This window comes from Medicago sativa, chromosome 2, assembly GCF_051527215.1.
Source record: "Medicago sativa cultivar Bolivia chromosome 2, Bolivia_mono, whole genome shotgun sequence".
Lineage (NCBI taxonomy): Eukaryota > Viridiplantae > Streptophyta > Magnoliopsida > Fabales > Fabaceae > Medicago > Medicago sativa.
In genome coordinates this window covers 61431435-61450603 of record NC_140750.1, presented here as the reverse complement: position 1 = coordinate 61450603, position 19169 = coordinate 61431435, and the positions used below count along the sequence as shown (strand labels likewise).

Sequence of the window (19169 nt, the reverse complement as noted above, 5' to 3'; positions counted from 1 at the left end):
TGTTAGCATCACACAGTTAACCTTATAACAGTTTGCAGGTGGGGGTTCCCATTTGTTTGTTTCTGGTAAATATAATGTTGTACTCACAGCTATGTTCTTTGAATTTGTCGATCATTTTTATCACTTATCAGCCAGTTTATGAATTTGAACTCACTGCAAAAGTTTACTTTGATAGACTTTTTCTTTTACTGAACACTTCAGTACATCCCACATTTGATATGTTTCGGTACATCTCGATGTGGCACTCATCTACAAGCATCTCTACTAGATGTTATGGTAGTTTCTCTGCACCGAATAACCTCTTTTTTTGGATGAAAAATCATCTCTTAAGTTCTTTCTTACTTCTCAACTTTCGGTTGGGTTCAAGTGTGAGTGGGTTAAGTCTCACATCGTCTATGAATGGATAAAATATTGATTATATAAGAGAGTTGAACCATATACCTAATGTCTTAAGATTTTGAGTGGGTGTCACACTCTCTGTGGTCCCAAAGCATTGACTTGTTGTTATGTCGCTCCCACAGACTCCCCCAACAAGTGGTAACAAAGCTCTGGTTCGGCATGGTGGGGGAGCGGGATTGTTGGATTCAAGTGTTTGGTAAAGTGTTAAATATATAAAAGATGTGACTCACATATCTAATGCCTTAAAGTTTCGGAGGAAGATGTGACGATCCTCTCTATTGTGGTTCTGGAGCATTGACCTATTGTTGCTTTGGAGCTCCCCTGGACTCCCCAACACTTTCTTCCATCCATCACCGCTGCAGGTCCTTCGGCCTCGCACAATTTTCTCAACCACCTCCATCTCCCGTGATCTCGTCCTCCTTCAGATCCTATGGATCTCGTTCTCCTCTGCTTTGTACGTGGGGAACACATTTGTATACCATTTCGTTTTGTATGTGATATCAACTAATAACACATGTGAAAAGGGTTCAACAGTGTAATCAAACATACTTATTTGTTATCCAATTCCTAAACGGCATACCATAATAAAGCTCATAAAACATGTTCAAACGTGAAGTTAAGAGATATAAGATGGGGTAACTCGAATGATGGAGGAGCGAAGATCACAACATGTAATGGCACTGAGATAGAACGTTGCGAAGATCACAACGTGGTATGGCACTGAGAGATAGGAACATTCACATGGCTGAGGATGGTACTCATACACAAAGACTTTCAACCTTCAAGTGAGTGAGAGTTTTAGGATAGATTTAAGGCTTAGAATGTAAATATAACTATATTCTAGTGAGAATCTGACCTATACAATTACAGTAATGACCAATATATTTGAGTTGCTGTGCTATCGAGAAATATGGGTATTTAGTCACATTTGATAAGGTGGTTAGTTATGATTAAAGTTGTTGGTTGACCATACTAAACCAGTTACCAGTTTCACCCCTGAACCTCACTCATGATGGTTTAGGCCTCCCATAAGAGGATGACTCCACATCTCCATCCAAAATCTTAAGTTTATCCGTAGGCCGTAGCAACCTCGCAATTAAAATATTTGGATGTGTGTAAGAGATATTTACCCTATCAATACATAGTTATAGAAATTCAAAACTGTCAACGCATCTTAATTTTACATAATTTATAAGCATGTCAAAATCAAACACTTCCAATGTTATAAAATTTGAATTTTCCACGGCATAAGTGCTAGATAACACTAGATTTTTATTTAAATGAGGAAATTAAATGAATCTCAGTTACAACGCGAATCCAATACACAAACATAACTCACAAAAAAAGATATATATGAGTAATAAAAGAATTCATGTCTTCAATATCAGAATGGCAAGTTTAACCGTAGCAAGCTCACAAGGTAACAAACATAGCACACAAGAAAACTATGATAAAGCTGTGTAAATCTTAATTTAGAAACCATACCTAACCCCAATTATAATACTTATCAATTACCAATATTATCTTCTAAACACAACAATAACAGTATGGAAACAACAATGAAATAATGAGAATGATAAACTAAGTAGCCAAAACACAAAAATTTGGTAGCAAATGATGTTCTAAACTTTAAGCTACTTGATATTGTTTTAAGCACTTTTCTTGTTTAGCTCAAAGACGTACTTGATAAGTGATTCTTTGATGGAAAGCAATTCTGGGAATTCATTCTTCAATTTGGATGCATCCATTTCATTGTTGCTTCTTGCAGCAACTATCACTTTGGCTTGTTCTTCAAGTGTGAAGTTAGCCCACTTGAAGTTTGGATCAATGTAGTCTCTGTACATCTCGAGAATCTCGTTGTGGCTCACGGCGCCAGGATTTGTGAAGTTCCAGATACCTCTTAGGTTCCTCTTTGCCATCTCAATTGAAATAGGAAGAAGTTCGTCCAAAACAGTCATGCTGTTTGGAATGTTGACTACTTTATTGTAACGTGAAATCTTGGTGATGAAATTGCGTGGATTGCTTAGGTCAGATGAAATTGGCATGCGAACCCTGAGAGTGCATACATTGTCATAGTCTTTCAAAAGCTCTTCAACCTGAGAAACATTCACAGATTAATTATTAAGAAATATTCATAATCATAATGAAAATGGTCTTACTTGAACAAGATTTGTTCAACAGGCTCGTACAATTGTGTCCTCGATTTCAAAAAAAAAAAGGAATCAGAATGGAAACAGAAGAAAAGTTTAAATTGTGTTATAGCTAGCTTACCATTGCCTTGGTTTTGGAATAGAAAGAACCGGCGAAATTAGGAGTGTCTTCTTCCTTAAACCCAATGCCTGAACCTTCTGGATGAGCTTCATCATACTCGAATATGCACCCGGTAGCATAGTTCATCATCAAAAGGTTATGCTCTCTGCTTACATCAGCCAATGTTAAAGTCCCAACAACGTTGACACGGATGGTTTCAGTTTTATGAGATTCACACCAATCAACGTTAGGTCTTCCCGTCACGCCTGCTGCATTGAAAATATGAGTTGGCTTCACGTTCTGAATATCAGCCACGAGTGATGAACGATCCTCAAGACGCCCTTTTCCATATTCATATGGAATCCCTTGTTTCTCACACAATTTCCCAAGCAAACCACCGATCCAACCAGTTCTTCCATAGATCAAGAACTTGAGAGGAGGTTTCTGCGAAGAGCCAATGCTCTTTGTAGGTGGAACCACCATTCGAGTATTAGTACTTGAGACAAACGGTGCAGAATTTTCTTCTTCAGACCCATTGAAATGTCTCTCCATCCCACCAGGCATCATTAACATTTTCGGATGAGGAAGCAATGCACCACTCACATCGCCCCACCAATTAGGATTGTTGATATACCAGTCCATGGTTTTCTTCAAGCCTTCTTCCCATGTTGTTCTCTCGGACCAACCCAAAACCTTCAACTTTTGATCGTCAAGAAAGTATCTCTGATCATTAAACGGTCTGTTCTCTACAAATTTTATGCTAGTCTCCGGATCAATTGAGAAGAGCTTGCATATATCAGTGGCTACATCAATAACTCTCCTTTCCTTCTTAGTTCCAATATTGTAAACATGTCCAACCTCTCCCTTATGAAGGATAACTTCAAAAGCCTCCGCAACATCTTCACAATACAAATAACTCCTCACATTTGAACCATCACCATGAATCGGAAGAACTTTTCCTTGCATTGCCAAGAGGATAAATTTTGGAATCAACTTTTCAGGAAACTGATTTGGGCCATAGACATTGTTTCCACGTGTTGTGATTACCGGCAATCCATAAGACCTACCATACGCCATGACGAGCATTTCAGCCCCAGCTTTTGTTGCAGAGTACGGATTTGTTGGAAGTAGCTGAGAAGCCTCGTGGTTTCCAACAACCGCATCCTCATCTGTCTCTCCATAGACCTCATCAGTGCTTACATGGATGAATCTTTTGATCTGACCAGTTACCTTGCAAGCTTCTAATAAGACATGAGTACCATATATGTTGTTCTTGGTGAACTCAAAGCTGTTACCAAAAGAGTTGTCGACATGAGTTTGAGCAGCAAAATGCATAATTGTGTCGATAGACTCAGTGATGAGAAGGTAGTTGACAAGGTCAGCACTTTCAATGTCTCCCTTCACAAACTTGAAGTTTGGAGATGATCTTGAAGGAATGAGGTTCTTCAGATTAGAACAGTAATCGAGTTTGTCGAGGACAACAATTTTGTAGTCGGGATAGTTCCGGATAAGCCGGTTGGCAACATGAGACGCAATGAATCCAGCTGCCCCGGTAATGAGGATGTTTTTTGGGGTGTGCGTTGCCATATCAGCAACTTCTGCAATAAAAATAATTGCAGATAACAAAATAAAAATTAGAACCACAGACAAATATAATCAAAATATTCCTAAATAATCACAGAAACTAAAATAAAACATGGCATACAACAAAAACTAGTAAACTCATAACTAACAGAATAACATTCAATTTCTATACTAAAGGTAAATTGACTTTTGGATAAGAAGTTAACAAGATCATGGTTATCAAATCGAGATTTCGATCTCGAATCAGAAAAACTTTTTTCTAAATTATGAATCAAATCTTAGTATGAGTCTTAAGAATTAAGATGATCAAAAGATAATAAGTTGATATATAACATATTCAAAATAATTCAAGTTATAAATCAAACGACAAAAGAAAAATATTGACTACACAAAGTTGACAGGAAAAGTGGCTAAATAGTAAACACAGTAAGTTTAGGTATCGAGTCATTACAATGAATTGGGATTCATCATAATGAATCGGAATTCAAGATGAGATAAAATCATGATCTGTATCTTAAGATAAATGGTAGATATAAGATTTTAGCTACAAAACTCACACAAGTTAAAGTGGAAAAACAAAGAAAGTCAAACCTATAGTAACACATTTTCTTGATCCATTTCCTTAACAAGTCAAAATATCAATTCACTACATAATTCATCTCTGAATCACAGTAAATAAATCCAACCACTAAAATTCAGTAAAAACAAACACTGTAAAACTAAAACTATACTTTTTCACACTCTTTCAATCTACCTAAACAATAAAAACACACATCCACAATTTCATGAATCAGATTCAACACAAACACTGATAAATCTAATCAAATTTCAACACAATAAATCATCTTACCTTCAAAATAACAACTAAAACACAGATCTAATTACTTCAATTGTTTCATCATAAACAATCACATGGATCAATCAAGATACAAATAATCATCTTATAAATCACAACAGATCAAAGAAAAGTAAGCAATACCCTGATCATAAAAAACACTCATTAGCTTAAATTTCAAATCTTTAAAGCAACAAAATCCAAATCATCAACTGGGCCATCACAAGATCAATGAAAGAAAGACAAAAAAAAAAACAGAGCAAGAGTGAGGAAAAAAAAACTTACAAATTGGTACGAAAAGGTGAAGAAGTGAAGAGAGAAAATAGGAGCTGAAATCGAAATCTACGGAGATTTAGATTTGGAGTGTATAATCTTTCTTTGTTGTGTATTTATATACTATGCGATTGTGTATGAAATGAAATTAGTATTAATATCATTGATTATGCAATTAATTATGAAAAGAAATAGGATATGTGGAATGACTTAAATGCCCTTGTAAATTTAATTTTGTGGGGTCAATTTTCAGGTAATAGTGTATTTTCTCATGAATGATTGAGATAGTCATAAATCATAATAACTCATTTTTACGTGTGTGATCTAAAAGCATTTATTGCTACACTTCTACTTTTTTTATTTGTTAACCATATCTAGTCGAGGAAGTAAGTTTTCGGAATCCAGAGTTCGACCGTGAGTAGGGATGGGAATAGGATAGGTTGAGTTAGGCTTTGCAAGGTCTAAGTCTGACCTGCCATATTTTTCTAAAACCTAATTCTGGTTTGCGGCATGTCATAGGCCTACTTTTTAGGTCTGATTCTGTCCTTCTGAAAGCATGATACGGCCTGCTAGCCTGTTTAAAAGTGTTTAAAAGTCTATATCTTATAAACATCTTTAAATAAGCAGTGTGATCTAAGTTTAAATGGACTAACGAACTAATAGTTCAATTAGATTAAACTCTCTTTTGATAATCAACATGAGGTTTTAGGGAATTCGACTATATATTGTATCATATTTCTATTCTAGTTTATAATAATACATTTATATATGCAAAAAAATCAATGTATACTAATAAAACTTAAATTATTGAACAAGTTTACAAATTTATATTTTAATTCAAAGTTCAAACTATAATATAATAATAAATAATATTATTCATATTACTTAAATAAACAATAAGAGGCTTTTTGAGGGGCCTATGGCCTGACCTTTTAAGCTAAATAGGCTTTAAAAAAAGCCTAGGCCTTCTCTATTTAAGAAAAAAAAAGTCTGGCCTGGTCTGGTCTGTCGTAGGCTAGGCCGTAGGCCCTATAGGCCGGTCTGGCCTATTCCCATCCCTAACCGTGAGGGTGTGTTTATTTTAAGTTTATCAAATTTATTGTTAGAAACAACATTTTTTGGGATATAAAGATGTGAATTTTATTTCAAAGTATTTAAAAAAAATATGTTTGGTTAACTTTATATATTCCCATGAATCATGAAAATAGGAATTATAATAGGTAATTACACATGAATGTATTCTCATCTTCAAGGTAACTTTATTCCCACCCTTTGGAAAAAGTTTTCTACTCCCATGAACATTTTATATGCATGAATAAAATTTAGTAAACTTGTAACAAACATAGACATGTGTATTTCTATCATTTTATTCTAATCTACAAATATAATTTGAAACAAATGCAGCCTAAGATAAGTAAAGCTCTACAAAGAATTGTTCCACTATTCAAACTCAAATTCTTCCAAACAATTCGTCATTTTGATAGAGTTTATTAACATCTTAAGCTCAATCTGGTTTACACTTATATATAGTAACAATATACAGTATCATGAATTATTATGTTTGAATATTCATAATATTTAGCTAAATCTAAATTGCCTTTCTTTTCTCTTTTAACACCTATCGGGTCTAGTTTTCTCGTCTTTTATATCTATGTTGATCATGACGGCAGTAATCTTTTCCTCATATTGAACGTGGGTTTTGGTCATGGCCAATAATTAATTGAAGGTGTTAGCTTCTCTTCCAAGCCGACTTTCTCAACAAACTTGCTTCCTTCAAGAAGTTTTAGTACTAAGAGGTAATTCTTCATTTTATTGTCGACTTCATTTACCAATGTTGCCGCCTTGGTGAACTGTTTGAGATAGTCATCAACGGTTCATCTTTTGCTTGGTAAATCTTGCAAGCGATGTCATTGATTTAGGTTGCTTTCGTAACACAGAGAAACCGGTCGTGAACCATTGATGAGATTCGGTAAATGTACAAAATTGTTTAGAGTAATAAAGTAATAAGTTATCGTCTTTATAGGAATTGTTGTTTTCAACTCGGCATTTAAACTAACTTCATAAAAAGAATGTAAATTAAAGGAATTGCAAGGAGTTGTTGTTCGATGAACATAAAATTAAAGAAAACGGTGAATCAGAATAATAAAGACGATTATGATTCTTCAAATCTCTTCTCTATTTATCTATCTCAATCTATCTAGAAGAAAAAGTAAATGGATGGTTTTTGGTTTGGAATGTGGAGATTTCAACTCTATAGTATTTCTTTTGGTTACCAACTCTATAGTATAAGTATGGTATAGTATTATTTGTATTTTGTCTCTGTATTTTTGTTTTTTAAGTTTGAAGGTAACATGGAAATAACAATTGGTTGCCACATCATTTATTTATTTTTGAGTAAATAGGTAATTACCCCCCTGAAATTGTAAATTTCGTCAATTACCCCCTAACATTAACAAAACTTCAATTACTCCCCTGAAATTGCACAATGTTAATCAATTTACCCCCCTCCGTCAAATTCTTCTGTTAGTCAACATGACGTTTTCCAAATACCTCCCCTGAAGTTTTGTACTTATGTGCAACATGCTCCCCCGAACTTGAAAATTTATATATTTTTTTTATCCTTGACTCAAAATGTCCCCGTTCACGCATCTTCCCTCCAATTTTGTAGAATTTGATGCACATATTTACTTGCAGAAAAAATAAATATTGTTATTCACTTTTAGTTTTACTTGAACACTTTTATTTACATTGCTAAAAGGATGGAAATCATTTCTATGTAGTGATTGTTGTGATCATGGAACACAAATACACCAACACATTGTGCAGGTGAAAATTTCTCATACATGTCCAACCATAAAATTTGTTGATTGTGGTCCTGCAGAGTGGTTGAAGTCTTTTTTGCCCATTAATCAAAATTTGGCTTTTGTCCATTGATTCTATGTACATATTTAGAGAGCATGTATGAAGCCTGAAGTGAACAAACTTGCATCAAGTTTGGATATTGCATTGAAATCTAATTCTGAAAATCTATGTAGCAATGAAGTATGTAAATCAGACAAAAGTTAATGAACACTGGTTCAATGATCATGTATATATATATATATATATATATATATATATATATATATATATATATAAACACAACTTTACCATTAATGATTTTTGGTTTCAATATTATTTTCATATTGATTACTCAAGCAAGTAAGAACGAAAAAAAAAATATATATATATATATATATATAAATTTTCAAGTTCGGGGGCATTTTGCACATAAGTGCAAAACTTCAGGGGAGGTATTTAAAAAACGTCATGTTGACTAACAAAAGAATTTGACGGATGGGGTAAATTGATTAACATTGTGCAATTCAGGGGGGTGATTGAAGTTTTGTTAATGTCGGGGGGGTAATTGACGAAACTTACGCTTTCAGGAAGGTAATTGCCTATTTACTCATTTATTTTTCTACATCTACATACAATTAGGTGGGAATTGTAGAGTACTAAATTATAAAAAAAAAAAAAGAAAATTACGAGCACCAGAACTGTTAAAAAAAAGTGAAGGACTGAAATTGCACAATTTTGACACTTGGGTGGTCAAAAGTGGACTTGTGAAAAGAAAAAAAAAATTACATCAATTTACATACTTAATAAAAAATATTAATTGAATTTAAATTCAGCAAGTAAAAGGCCTTCAAGTGAAGATGGAAACACCAACTTACATAATTAAAATATTTTGCATTTCAAAAATGAAGAAATATAAAATTTCTTTTATTCTCATGTTGTTTGAGATTCTATAGAAAACAACTGTACGATTAAAAATAAGATTGTTGATTTACATTCCTTCATGAGGTTTGTCTATTTTGTTAGTTAATGGAACTCAAACAAACAACATATTTGATTTGTAATTGCAAAAGGATATTAAGTTAAATATTTTCATTCCTTCATACACTACAAGAAATAAGATATTTCATATTTGGTAGCGTTTTTCTCAACAACAATCAACTTGTTGGCCAAAAGATGCATATAGCAACAAATAATTAAGTTGCTGCAATAAGATTTTATTTTTCTCAACAATATCAATATTGTTGGAGTTTTGTCAAAAAAAAATCAATATTGTGTTGGAGAAAATTATTGTTGGGGTAAATAATTTATTGTCGGAAATAATACATTGTTTTGACAAACAGCATCATTTTTGTTGGAAATAATACAGCTTTTTGGCAACAACCAAACTTTTCGCTGGGAATCATTAACACATTATTTTGGCAGCAAGATAACATGTCACGGAAATTTCTTTAAAAAAAAAAAAACATGTCATGGAAATTATACAACCTTTTCACAGCAAATATTGTAAAGTAGTTGGCAAATATATAGTTATGTTCCCTAAAAAAAATATAGTTACGCAAACAACATAGCTTTTCGCTGCAAAAAATAAATAAATAAATTAAGTGAAAATATTAAACAATATTTAATCTTACGACGGTTGATGCATCTCATGAACGGGGACTTGTATGTTGATGTTTGGCACAAACAAATCCCGTTGAAGGTATCACTGTTTTCTTGGAGACTTTTTTGCAACAGGCTTCCGACCAAAGACAATCTCCTTCGGCAACAAATCCTACACATTGATGATACTTTGTGTGTGGGTGGGTGCGGCTCTGTGGAAACTGCGGGCCATCTTCTTTTCAGCTATGACACCTTTGGCAGCGTGTGGCTCGTGGTTTTGCAGTGGCTTCAGTTATCTTTTGTAGCTCTAGCTGGGTGTAGGAACCATTTCTTTCAGTTCGTGCAGTTGGCCGGCTTTCCTCGTTCTTCATACACGTTCCTTTGGATAATATGGATGGCTTGTGTTTGGATTATTTGGAAGGAAAGGAACAATCGTGTTTTTCATCAGATGGCTACAACTCCTCATACTTTAGCCGAGAAGGTTAAGTTGTATTCCTTCCATTGGTTAAAGGCAAAGCTGTCCACTTTTGTTTTTAGTTATCACGATTGATGGCAGCACCCTTTGTCTTGTATGGGTGTTGACCTATAATTTTTATGTTTCTTCAGTCTCATTATTACGGTGTGTGTTTTTTATGCACCAGTGACTAAACTTTGTACTTAATTTTGGTGATTCTCTTTTGCACATCTTGTGCGAGATGAATCATCTGTGGTAATTTAAATCTCATTTTGGCTTGTTAAAAAAACCAAAAAATAATAAATATAATGTCTGTAAAACCTGTCTCAACTGATAAATTTAATATTGTTAGATTGGATATCTTATTTAGATTCGAATTTAGGACCTCACAGTAGTACGTTAGTGAGTTTCAAGTGGTGTGTCACTTTCTTTACAAATAGGAAAAAAAAAATATTAACATATCATTAGTTTCTTTTGTCAAGTAATACATTTTATTATATATATATATATATATATATATATATATATATATATATATATATATATATATATATATATATATATATATATAGGGCTGCTAACTTACACCCACCTAAAAACACTAAGGTGCAAGTTAGTAAGCTGCACCCACTTATAATTTACTAAAACACTCTTTTGTTTATATTCTAATTAATTTTAAATAGAAGGGCAATTTTGTAACTAGCTTAAAAAAGATCCTTAAAAAAAGAAACAAAAAAGACAATGACATGCTTAAGGTACAAAACATGTAATAAAGACAAACTTTTAAGTAAACAATATTTGGAATGATGAAAGTGGGTGTAAATTAGTGAAGGTTGCTAACCTGCACCTCAATAATACTTATAAAAATGAGTGTAAATAATCAAATGGGTGTAGGTTGCTAACTTGCACCTTAGTGTTTTTAAGTGAGTATAAGTCAACAGCCCCATATATATATATATATATATATATATATTCAAGTAAAAAGGCTTAATATGGTTTATACGTAAAACAAGATTTAACAGATTGAGAAATGTTGTTGGAAATGTTGTGTCTGCATCTCAATCTGTTTTTATTAAGGATAGGCAAATTCTTGATGATATATTGATAGCAAATGAGATGGTTGATGATGCGAAGAAATTTAAGAAAGATTTACTACTATAAGGGCCGACCCAATAGATTAAGAGGCCTAAAACAAAACAAAAATTATGTGGCCTTTAAAAATGTATTATTTAACAAAATATTTTTTAAAAAAAATTGTGGGAACCAAAATTTGAATTCATGATCAAGAGTAATTGACGCCTTTTTGGTGATCGGTTAAACTATGCAAATGTCTGTAATTTATCTGCCATATAATATATTTATAACCAAATTAATTTTTAAGAGGCTTTTTTTCACCCAAAATTTTGAGGCCTAAAGCCCTTGCTTGGGTTGCTTGGTCGTTAGGCCGGCCCTTCTACTATTTAAGATGGATTTTGAGAAGGTGTACGATTTCGTGGATTGGGGGTACCTTAATGAAGTGATGACTAAAATGAATTTTCCGCTATTGTGGTGCACGAGGATTTTGGAGTGTGTCACGGCGGCAACATCATCGGTGTTGGTTAATAGGAGTCTGACATATGAGTTTTGTTTTGAGAGAGGCCTTTGTCAAGGGGACCCTCTTTCCCCCTTCTTGTTTCTTTTAGTGGCAGAGGGCCTTAATGTGACGATGTCAGTGATGGTAGCAAATGGTTTGTTTTCTCCGTATAGTGTAAGGCCGCAGGCAGCAGTGTCAGTCTCTCATCTTCAGTTTGCAGACGATACATTGCTGGTTGGTGTAAAGAGTTGGGCAAATGTTAGAGCTCCGAAGGCAATATTAATTTTATTTGAAGCTATCTTAGGCTTGAAAGTTAATTTCCACAAAAGTATGTTATTTTGTGTTAATGTAAATAATTCGTGGCTTCATGAGGCGGCCTTGGTCATGAAATGTAAGCATGGTCGTCTTCCCTTCCTCTATTTGGGGTTGCCTATTGGTGGCGATCCTCGAAAGTTGTAGTTTTGGTATCCGTCGGTTGATAAGATACGGAATCAATTATCTGGGTGGAAGTGTAAAAATTTATCTTTGGGTGGTCGGTTGGTCCTGCTTAAGTCTGGTATGTTCTCCATTCCGGTTTATTTCCTTACTTTCTTCAAAGCTCCCTCAAGTATTATTTCTTCCCTTGATTCTATTTTCAGTAATTTCTTTTAGGGGGTGGTGAGGATTTTAGGAAATTGTCTTGGAATAAATGGGATACAATTTGTTTACAGAGGGAGAATGGAGGTCTGGTTGTGAAGAGGTTGAGGGAGTTTAATATTTCTTTACTTGGGAAATGGGTATGGAGGGTGTTGGAGGAGAGGGAGAATTTGTAGAATTTAGTGCTCCGTGCAAAGTATGGGAAGAAGGGGGAGGGTGTGGTTTGGTGTGGGAGATGAATCGATTTGGTGGCATAATTTGAACCAAATTAGATCGGGGGTGGGGCTTGTAGATGCTAGGTGGTTGGAAGACAATATTATTAGGAAGGTTGGAGATGGGCGGTTTACTCGGTTTTGGGAGGATTCGTACCTTGATGAAGTTCCGTTAGCAAGGTCTTTTGGTAGGCTTTTTGAGCTGGCGGAAAATAAATTAGCCATGGTGAAGGAGATGTTTGTGTTAGGTTGGGAGGTTGATGGAGAAGCGTGAAAGTGGAGGAGGAGGTTATTTGCGTGGGAGGAAGGGTTGGTTGTGGAGTGTGCGAACTGTTTGTCTTCTATTGTTTTGTAGGATGGTGTGATTGACAGGTGGGTGTGGAAGCTCCATCCGTCTCATTGTTACACAGTTAAATTTGCTTATTCTTACTTAACAGCGGTTGACAGTAACCCAGCGGTTGAAGATCATTTTTTGTGGCTCAAAGGAGTTCCTTTGAAGGTTTTGTCTGGCGCCTCTTTCTAGATAGACTAGCTACAAAGGATAATCTGCGTAAGAGAAATGTGCTTGATGTTTCACAAGTTTCTTGTGCGGCCCTTTGTGGTGGGTTAGAGGACAATGATCACTTGTTCTTTAAGTGTGACTACTACGGTCGCTTGTGGCTTTTGGTTTCAAATTGGATAAGAATTGATACAGTTTTTCATGGTGATATTGTTTCTCATTCAAATCAGTTTAGTGGTCTGGAGGTTTCTGATGTAGTAGTTTTGCATCAAAAACAAGATAAGTATTTGTATCGTCTCCACAGGGATTAGTGCGACATCACGGATATTTCAACATCAAATATCATTCTAAGTAAAAAGGGTGATTGTTTGTTTGAATTTACAACTATGTTAACTAAATGCAAAAAGTAAAAGATGAGATTAATAAGGATTGAAACTTGTTAGGAGTAGCGTTCCTTAACCAAGCGTCACACGTAAACTAATGATCCATACGAATTCTAGCTTTATAAACAACATTATCACAATCAATTCTAAACTATCCTTCGTGTCCAAAGCGATATAATTAATTCTAAGGTATCGTTTAAACATTCGTGTCCAAATCCCTTAAACGATAACAAAGTCGATCGAATAACCTAATCGACCGTGTCCAGCCTGATTAAGTATCCGAAAGCATTTAACTCTTGAATATGGTGATTATCACAAGATTAACAAACTTGTCAAGAATGATATAACCTAAGATATATTGCTACTCTAGCTCTAGATTCAAGAGTTTGTGTCCAAATCATCTTGAATCTCATTGAAAGCATTAACACAAGAATAACAACAATATTGAATATAAATTGCTAGAATCATATTTTGCAATATCAAAAGATTACATGTTAGCAAGAATCAAGTACCTCTCATCCCAACAAAGAGTGTTTAGCTACACATCATCATGGAAGCCTTGCAAGGATGGATTGAAAAGGAAGGAACCATTACACTTGTGATGTCTCAACAAAGGAATAAGGATCCAACTTCCAAAATCACTCTCACTTCATATGATCTACCCTATTTTCTCTCTAAGATATTACAATGAAAACTAAGAGAAAAGCTATGAAAAACTTACTAAGTTACTAAGACTAATATGAACTATATATCTCTCTAATGAAATTCTAATAATATATAATATATCAAGCCCAAAATATCTAAATAATATCTAACATAATATCTAACATAATATCTAAATAATATCTAACATAATATCTTCTAAGAATAGCAAGTGGGCCACTTGAATTGAGCAAACCGCCTAACTTACGCTAATAGCGCCAAAATCGCTAATAGCGAAATTTCTTTAAGCTCCAGATACGCCAATAGCGTATCTCTCTGGACTTTGACACTTCTTTGAACACGCTAATAGCGTAGAACACGCTATTAGCGCCATTTCTTCAAGCTTGCTGGACAGCTTTTACCATTTTGCACTTTTTCATGATGAATTGGACTTTGATCAGTGTCTTGAGGCTAATTACTGCACAAAAGGATAGAGTAATGATAAGTAAAGCGTAATAAGGCATTTAACGCTTATTTCTCGGCTTTTCCTTCAATTACTTGCAAAGCAAGCAACAAAATGTGCTTAAAATATAACATGAATTTAACACTTTTATGACACTTATCACTCTCCCCAACTTAACTCTTTGTTTGTCCTCAAACAAAGGATTGAAAATCAAACAAGTTAATGACAAGACACAAGTACAAAAGGCTTTGAAAACTTTCTCAGATGAATGATTCAAAATGAATGCGTGTGCAAGGCTAAGTTTCCAACTAATTTAGAATTCTACTACTAATATGAGATGAGTCCTATGTACAAAGCTCATGCCAAATAGTTCAAAACAATAATACATATATTCACGAACCACACCTAACACACTTCTTTGAAAGTAGATAAACAATTGACAACAAATAAGTGAGGGTTATGAACACACATCCGGAAATCAAGTTAACATTCCAATCAAGTTATGTGTCCATCCAAATATCATTTCAAAAGGCATAAAAACATGGATCAAAAGGTCTTTGAGGGTTATAACTTGGCTTGGCTACAAAAGAAATGTCATATGTGGGGCAATTGAAATCAAAAAGCCTAACAACTAGGAACATTCCTTGTATCAACCATTAAAGTCCACAATCTTCCCTACCAATTATTACAAACCCTTGGTGTTCACATGAGATACACTTTGATCTTGACAACTTATTCTCTTTTTGGATTTTTCTTTCTTTTTCTCTTTTTCTATTTTTTCTTTTCATGTACACATTGTTTTCTTTTCTTTTGTATTTACAACACCATGTTGTCTTGATCAAAGATAAAATTACACCATTGTACTTGACATAAGATTTACATCTACCTTCTCTCCCCAACTTGAATCAAAATACACCCTATTTGAATGTTCCTTTACTCTAAGGCAAAAGGGACAAATAACAATGAAAGTTTAGGGTTCAACAATTAAAAACAACTCAGAGTCCTAAAGTGCGTCAAAAATGAACTGGATATTGAAAAGTTTTAAAGGCAAATTCATAAGCATTGTGCTTATGAATTGACAGTTCATAATTGAGGACTCCGATTCATTTGGCGCAAGTGGGTTAGCAAATACTCGCTCTTCTCACAAGGTAGGCTATTTGTGGTCAAGTACGTTTCTCTCATTAACAAAAATATGTCTTGATCACTTCCATGCCTTCACACAATTTTAAAACAAATATCGGATTTAAAATAACACAATTGAGTTAAACAATGAATCCGGTCTCCTTGCATATGTACAAACATTTGAGGTTTCCTCACTTTTAGGCTAGTACTACGTGGTTCACAAACAAATAAATTATTGTAAAGAACTAAATGAAATGAAATTTGCACAAAGTACTCGTTCCATATTCGAGTAAAAACCTAGAAAAACTGGAAACTTGTACCTTGGCTTTGTGCTTTAATCACAACTATGAATCATTATCAATCATCTGCGATTTGAAATTAAGCAAGAGTGATACAAATGAAGCTTCCATGATTCTCAAAACAAAATGAAGTACTTAATCAACAAAAAATGCTAACACATTATTCAACATAAAACATAGTACTAATAAAACAAAATACGAGTTCATGTGCCAAAATGAAACAAACAACAGAAGCAAACTAGTGTTTAAAGGTATCAAGAAAGAAAACAAAAAACCAAACTATGCTTGCTCGCAATTGCGAGCTGTTTTTACTCGCCATTGCGAGTTGTGTCAGTTCAGGATTATGCTCTCTGTTTAACTTCTGTTTTTGTTGTTTTGATGCATGCATATGACTCCTAGACTTATTATGCATTAAAACAGTAAATGAATTGGGTTGCCTCCCAACAAGCGCTTGTTTAACGTCGTTAGCTCGGCGCCTTTTTCGTTAGGGTGGCCAAAATGAGACGGACAACACATCATCCTTTGTGTTCCTTCTCTGTGGGAGGAATTCCATGAACTTTAAGTACAGATGATGTGGAGTCCATGTCCTCCTTAACTTTGATTTGAACAAGGTGAAAATTTCATCAATGACCCGGTCAATTTCAGCCTTGCTCACTTTCTTCCCCTTTTGTTCAAATGTTTCTTCCTTGCTAAGTAACCGTTCCTTTCTCTCTACCACCTCTATCACTTCTCCGATATCAACAGTTTTGTCCTCTTCAGTAAATGACCTTTCTTGAGGAAGTTCGATTTCATGTGGTGGACCACATTCCTCTACTATTGCATCTTCCTCAAGTTCAACAACACCTTCTCCAACAATCTCTCCGTCATGAGTGGATTGAATGTTGACTTGATTATCCATGATTTTAGCTTGAATCATCTCCAACTGAATTGATAAATTCCTCAATCTTTGGTTGGTATTTTGCATGTTTATCATGGATTGTTGCATGAAGATATTCAAAGTATTTTTCACATTGGTCATTCGTTCATCTTCAAAAGGATATTGCTGATGCTGTTGATATGGTTCATACTCGGGTGGAGTGTAGAAGTTGTTATAACCATGATCAGCCATGATTTTGTCTAGGTGATGATCTGAAATGGAAACAATTAACAAGAAACTTTTCTTTGTTTATCAAAGAGGGGTTAGTGGTAACAACTATTAAGTAAAGAAAAATATTTACGGAATATGTACGAATACTTAAAACAATAAATCAATCGTTCTATCTATGATATCTAAACACCAATCCCCGGCAACGGCGCCATTTTGATGTAGTAGTTTTGCATCAAAAACAAGATAAGTATTTGTATCGTCTCCACAGGGATTAGTGCGACATCACAGATATTTCAACATCAAATATCATTCTAAGTAAAAAGGGTGATTGTTTGTTTGAATTTACAACTATGTTAACTAAATGCAAAAAGTAAAAGATGAGATTAATAAGGATTGAAACTTGTTAGGAGTAACGTTCCTTAACCAAGCGTCACACGTAAACTAATGATCCATACGAATTCTAACTTTATAAACAACATTATCACAATCAATTCTAAACTATCCTTCGTGTCCAAAGCGATATAATTAATTCTAAGGTATCGTTTAAACATTCGTGTCCAAATCCCTTAAACGATAACAAAGTCGATCGAATAACCTAATCGACCGTGTCCAGCCTGATTAAGTATCCGAAAGCATTTAACTCTTGAATATGGTGATTATCACAAGATTAACAAACTTGTCAAGAATGATATAACCTAAGATATATTGCTACTCTAGCTCTAGATTCAAGAGTTTGTGTCCAAATCATCTTGAATCTCATTGAAAGCATTAACACAAGAATAACAACAATATTGAATATAAATTGCTAGAATCATATTTTGCAATATCAAAAGATTACATGTTATCAAGAATCAAGTACCTCTCATCCCAACAAAGAGTGTTTAGCTACACATCATCATGGAAGCCTTGCAAGGATGGATTGAAAAGGAAGGAACCATTACACTTGTGATGTCTCAACAAAGGAATAAGGATCCAACTTCCAAAATCACTCTCACTTCATATGATCTACCCTATTTTCTCTCTAAGATATTACAATGAAAACTAAGAGAAAAGCTATGAAAAACTTACTAAGTTACTAAGACTAATATGAACTATATATCTCTCTAATGAAATTCTAATAATATATAATATATCAAGCCCAAAATATCTAAATAATATCTAACATAATATCTAACATAATATCTAAATAATATCTAACATAATATCTAAATAATATCTAACATAATATCTTCCAAGAATAGCAAGTGGGCCACTTGAATTGAGCAAACCGCCTAACTTACGCTAATAGCGCCAAAATCGCTAATAGCGAAATTTCTTTAAGCTCCAGATACGCCAATAGCGTATCTCTCTGGACTTTGACACTTCTTTGAACACGCTAATAGCGTAGAACACGCTATTAGCGCCATTTCTTCAAGCTTGCTGGACAGCTTTTACCATTTTGCACTTTTTCATGATGAATTGGACTTTGATCAGTGTCTTGAGGCTAATTACTGCACAAAAGGATAGAGTAATGATAAGTAAAGCGTAATAAGGTATTTAACGCTTATTTCTCGGCTTTTCCTTCAATTGCTTGCAAAGCAAGCAACAAAATGTGCTTAAAATATAACATGAATTTAACACTTTTATGACACTTATCAGTTTCTCCAAAAACTCTAGGACAACTTTAACTATTATTTGGATTTCGGTTTTATTTGTTATATGGAAAGACCGTAACAGGAGGATTTTTCACAATCAGATGGACCAGCTTGTGTTGCTTGTAGAAAAGGTTAAACTCTAAATGTATTGGTGGTTGAAAGTGCACTACATTATGTTTGATTTCAACTATCCCTTTTGGAGGCTAAACCCATTATGTTGTTTACAAGATGTTGTGTAATTGTTTTTTTAGTTTTTATCCTGCTAGTTTAAGCCTAACTATTGTGTAATACTCACTTTTCAGTTTCCCCCGACACGTCTTGTGCTTGAGGAACTGTTTGTTGCCTCTTTGATATAATTTCGCTTAGTTTCTTAAAAAAAAACAT

General features: G+C 34.2%; 1 protein-coding gene and 1 long non-coding RNA gene across 2 annotated transcripts; both read right to left on the bottom strand.

Moving 5' to 3' along the window:
• Positions 1–1753: 1753 nt before the first annotated feature.
• On the bottom strand, positions 1754–5433 carry LOC146949406 (trifunctional UDP-glucose 4,6-dehydratase/UDP-4-keto-6-deoxy-D-glucose 3,5-epimerase/UDP-4-keto-L-rhamnose-reductase RHM1-like). Its single transcript, XM_085745440.1, has 3 exons — positions 5354–5433; positions 2671–4247; positions 1754–2495 (listed from the first exon to the last, which is right to left on the bottom strand). Exons 2-3 carry the CDS (start codon positions 4234–4236, stop codon positions 2049–2051), a joined length of 2013 nt encoding a protein of 670 aa, XP_085601566.1. The 5' UTR covers positions 4237–4247; positions 5354–5433; the 3' UTR covers positions 1754–2048.
• An 8539-nt stretch (positions 5434–13972) lies between these two features.
• Positions 13973–18712, bottom strand: LOC146949405 (uncharacterized). Its single transcript, XR_015027253.1, has 2 exons — positions 18011–18712; positions 13973–14658 (listed from the first exon to the last, which is right to left on the bottom strand). It is a non-coding gene; the product is annotated as an uncharacterized LOC146949405 (long non-coding RNA).
• Between the last annotated feature and the right edge of the window lie 457 nt (positions 18713–19169).

Coding starts and splice junctions, on each gene's coding strand:
- LOC146949406 (XM_085745440.1), bottom strand. CDS start 4,236: ATGGCAACGCACACCCCAAAAAACATCCTCATTACCGGGGCAGCTGGA. Junction 2,496..2,670: donor ATTCCAAAACCAAGGCAATG/GTAAGCTAGCTA, acceptor AATGTTTCTCAG/GTTGAAGAGCTTTTGAAAGA.